The 3,458-nt window shown below is 44.3% G+C and overlaps 1 protein-coding gene across 1 annotated transcript; it reads right to left on the bottom strand.

Moving 5' to 3' along the window:
- Positions 1–706: 706 nt before the first annotated feature.
- RPS20 (ribosomal protein S20) lies at positions 707–2,657 on the bottom strand. The gene is made up of 4 exons (XM_012661418.1): positions 2,463–2,657; positions 2,137–2,236; positions 1,771–1,844; positions 707–925 (listed from the first exon to the last, which is right to left on the bottom strand). Exons 1-4 carry the CDS (start codon positions 2,463–2,465, stop codon positions 743–745), a joined length of 360 nt encoding a protein of 119 aa, XP_012516872.1. The 5' UTR covers positions 2,466–2,657; the 3' UTR covers positions 707–742.
- Between the last annotated feature and the right edge of the window lie 801 nt (positions 2,658–3,458).

The raw sequence follows: 3,458 nt of genomic DNA, 5'->3' as shown, positions 1-3,458 counted from the left end.
ACATAGTGACTGAAGTCATGGGGATGGACAAAATAGTCCAGACTCAAGGCCTAGGCTTTGGCCCACATGCAAAGAAAAAGCATGAATTATGCCACTAACTGTAATCCTATTAAAAATAGCAAAAATTTTCTGAAGACAATTTTACAATTTGTAAAAACACATATATTTTCCTAAGAAATATTTCTGGAAATCTCCAAATTAAATATGTAAGGATAATTGCTTGATAATAAATTTTAATACCAAAACCACAAATATCTCAATGGAACATTAAGAGAATGGATTCTGGTCTGGAGAACCTGTTCAAATCCCAGCCATGCTAAAAAGCACTAGGACATTGGGCAAATTTAATTTTCAAAGCCAGTCTCTGGGGTACTAGAGTAGTATGCACATCACTGTACCCAAGAAAATAAATAACATCCAGTAAGGTTTACACAGCTTACCAATGAAATAATTTCTGTCGACAGGGGTTTGGCTAAATGAATTTGGCCTGTTTGACATGCTTCAGTTAATGGAAATGAATTTTCAAGTGATTTAAACAAAGAATTAACTAGTTTAGTGGCCTCTTAGTAGTATAATGTTAACAGGACAGACTCCTGCTGTAGAATATACATGTAATTTTGAGTTCCACTTTAACAGTGGAATAAATTTCATAGCACATCTTTATACCCCCAAATCTGTCAGCATTCTGAATAAAAGTCAACAAAAGTTAACAACCGGTAATCAATTTATTAAAGCAGTTGACTTAAGCATCTGCAATAGTGACTTCAACCTCCACTCCTGGCTCAATACTGATAGAAGTAATCTGCTTAACAATCTCAGAAGGACTATGCAAGTCAATGAGTCGCTTGTGGATTCTCATCTGGAAACGGTCCCAAGTCTTAGAACCTTCACCACAAGGAGTTTTTCTTGTAGTGATTCTCAAAGTCTGCAACAAAAGACAAAGGAAACCAAGAGTTTATGATTTTACACTTATACCTAGAACATCTGGAAAATCTTTACTTTGAAATACTTCAAGAGGTTTATACTCGGTATTCCTCTTAAAATTAGGTTTTCAGAGGTCATGAATTTAAAATGCCAGGTTCGTTTTCACCCTGCTAGGACACCACCCTTATGACTACCAAGCACCAGACCACACATTTTTGTGAAATGGAAAATTCAGAAAGCCACAGCTTGAATTTCCCATCAGTGACTGAAGGAATTTTTCTCGGGTGCTTAATATATTGCCATTCTTATTCACATATTAACTCTTCTTAGAATTTTGGATTAAGCAATTTTTACAAAAGTAGCCTGAAAACCATGAGTTTTAGAGCTAAATGACCCCCTGCTTTCCTCTGTCCTTCCCTTCACAAGGCATTGAAGCTGAATGTGCCAACAGCAGTCACAAGAGAAAGATGACATTGGGGGAAATTTTAGAGAACTTTGAAACTCTTTTTATTCTCCTCATACTAATTTTAACATAAATAGTATGCCTTCACATTGGATTGTAAAAGACACCTGATTTTAGAGATTTTATTTTGTGATGTTTGACTTCTACAGTATTAAAGGGAATGAAGTATTAACAGGTATCACCCTATCTTTGTCTTTGAAGCCAGGGTAGTTATATGATTTTGTTGCCGGCAGTGCTAAGCTGACTGTGACCTGGTTATTTTGGAAAAGCAGGAACTTACATGAATGTACTGCACGATACAATGCGGGCTGATTCCCAAGGAACGAAAAACCACCCAAAACAACCCCTACCCCACCCCTTCCTGCTCCTCTGATTTATTTTACCTTGGTGGGCATCCGAACTGGTCCTTTCACTTTGAGGTTCTTTTCCTTTGCGCCTCTGATCAAGTCAGCACACACTACAGGGAAACAAAAGCACTTTTCAGTTCATTCTAAACAAAAATCACCCTGAGAAATTTCAATTTCTGCTGGCTCAGAATAGCGTATAAAACTCTCACTATAATTCAACACAGTAGTTATCTCCTCATCGCCAGTTCTGTTTAAAAAGCACAATGAAAATAACTTCAGGCCGTTTTTACTTATCTTTTCAGGCTAGCTACTTCTCACTTTACTTCGTGTCAACCGTGTACAGTAACAAATCAAGCTCATCGCTTTTCGTCCGACGCTTCCACTTAAAACTATTGTACTAACCCTTTTCCAAGGACTTCACGTTGCGGCTCGTTAGGGTAATTCTTATTCGGTGAATCGCCACCTCCGGCTCCACGGGTGTTTTTCCGGTATCTTTAAAAGCCTGTTATTAGGCAAAAAAAAAAAAAAGCAAAACAGAACAGTAAGCCAAAAATCGTCTGTCACCTCTGGAGATAGGATTCCTGACGAAGCTTCCTGGGTCCCCCCACCACTGTAGGAACCCCTTTACCCGGTAAGCGAAACAGCTCGTCCTCTCACCACCTCCCTCCACCCGGGCATCCGCTCCAGAACAGCACGAGCTCGGGCCCCTCGGGCGCCCTGAGCCTCACCATGGCTGCGGCGCGGCTTCCTGACCGACTTGTTCCTCGCCAAGAGCGAACAGCGGTGAGTCAGGAGCAGAAGCGGGCACAACACGCCCCCGCCGCACCCGCGGTCGCGTCTTCCTCGAAAAGAAAGGCGTGCAGCCTGAGAAGCGCTTATATAACCACACTCTCATCCGGGTCCCACACGCCCCGGAAAAGGAACTGCCCCACGGGCTCTAGGGCGGTCGCGCAAGGCCGAGCGGGAACACCCATGGAGTTGGCGGAAAAGGCGCGGCCGCGGGCGCCCCCTGTCGGTATGGCGGAGTCAGTCCCGAGGGTTAGGGTCCCCGGCAGCGCAGAGGTGACGGAAGAGACTGAAGCCTGAGAAACTCCTCTGTCTGGTGCACCTACCCCTCGCCCTGGTAAAGTGCAAATTTTGCTTCCCATACAAACCAAGTCACTGGTTGTTCTCTGAGCAAGTTGGTAACTTTTCTGTGTTTAACCGACGTGAGTATTGGGAGAAATGGTTCTGATAAGCTGGACATGCTACTTTAAAATTAGTGGGCAGTTATTTTTCATAACCTGCGATGTCCCTTTGTGATATTTCAGCATCTGGCTTCCCCGCCGGCTGAAGCATCTACATCCATTTCCGGAAAGGACATGAACTTGGCTTTTCCTCTCTACGGGAAAGTGAGGGCAAAAAAGCCACGCTGCGCGCACGGTCCTGGGTAGGAGCGTGTTGTACCTTGTGGCCCAGCCGGGGACCCGGTTAGCTACCCAGTCCTAAAACCTCATCTCCCCTCTGTCGGATAAAGGAATATTAAGAAGATATACTTCTTAATACTGAACATCTGTTCATAATCAAATATGCGACAAAGTACAGCGGAAAACCCAAAAGTGGTCCACTGACGCCGCAGCCGGCAGAGAGCGCGTCGCGAGCACCCTCACACCTGGAGATGGCGGCGGGGCCCAGCACCGCGAAATCGGCGAGGTGGCGCTGGTCCAGGGCAGAAGGAGGGGTAC

The sequence above is a fragment of the Propithecus coquereli genome, unplaced genomic scaffold (genome assembly GCF_000956105.1).
Source record: "Propithecus coquereli isolate 6110/MARCELLA unplaced genomic scaffold, Pcoq_1.0 Scaffold71, whole genome shotgun sequence".
Taxonomy (NCBI): Eukaryota; Metazoa; Chordata; class Mammalia; order Primates; family Indriidae; genus Propithecus; species Propithecus coquereli.
The sequence above is the reverse complement of the archived record's forward strand: the minus strand, read 5'-3'. Positions and strand labels throughout refer to the sequence as shown.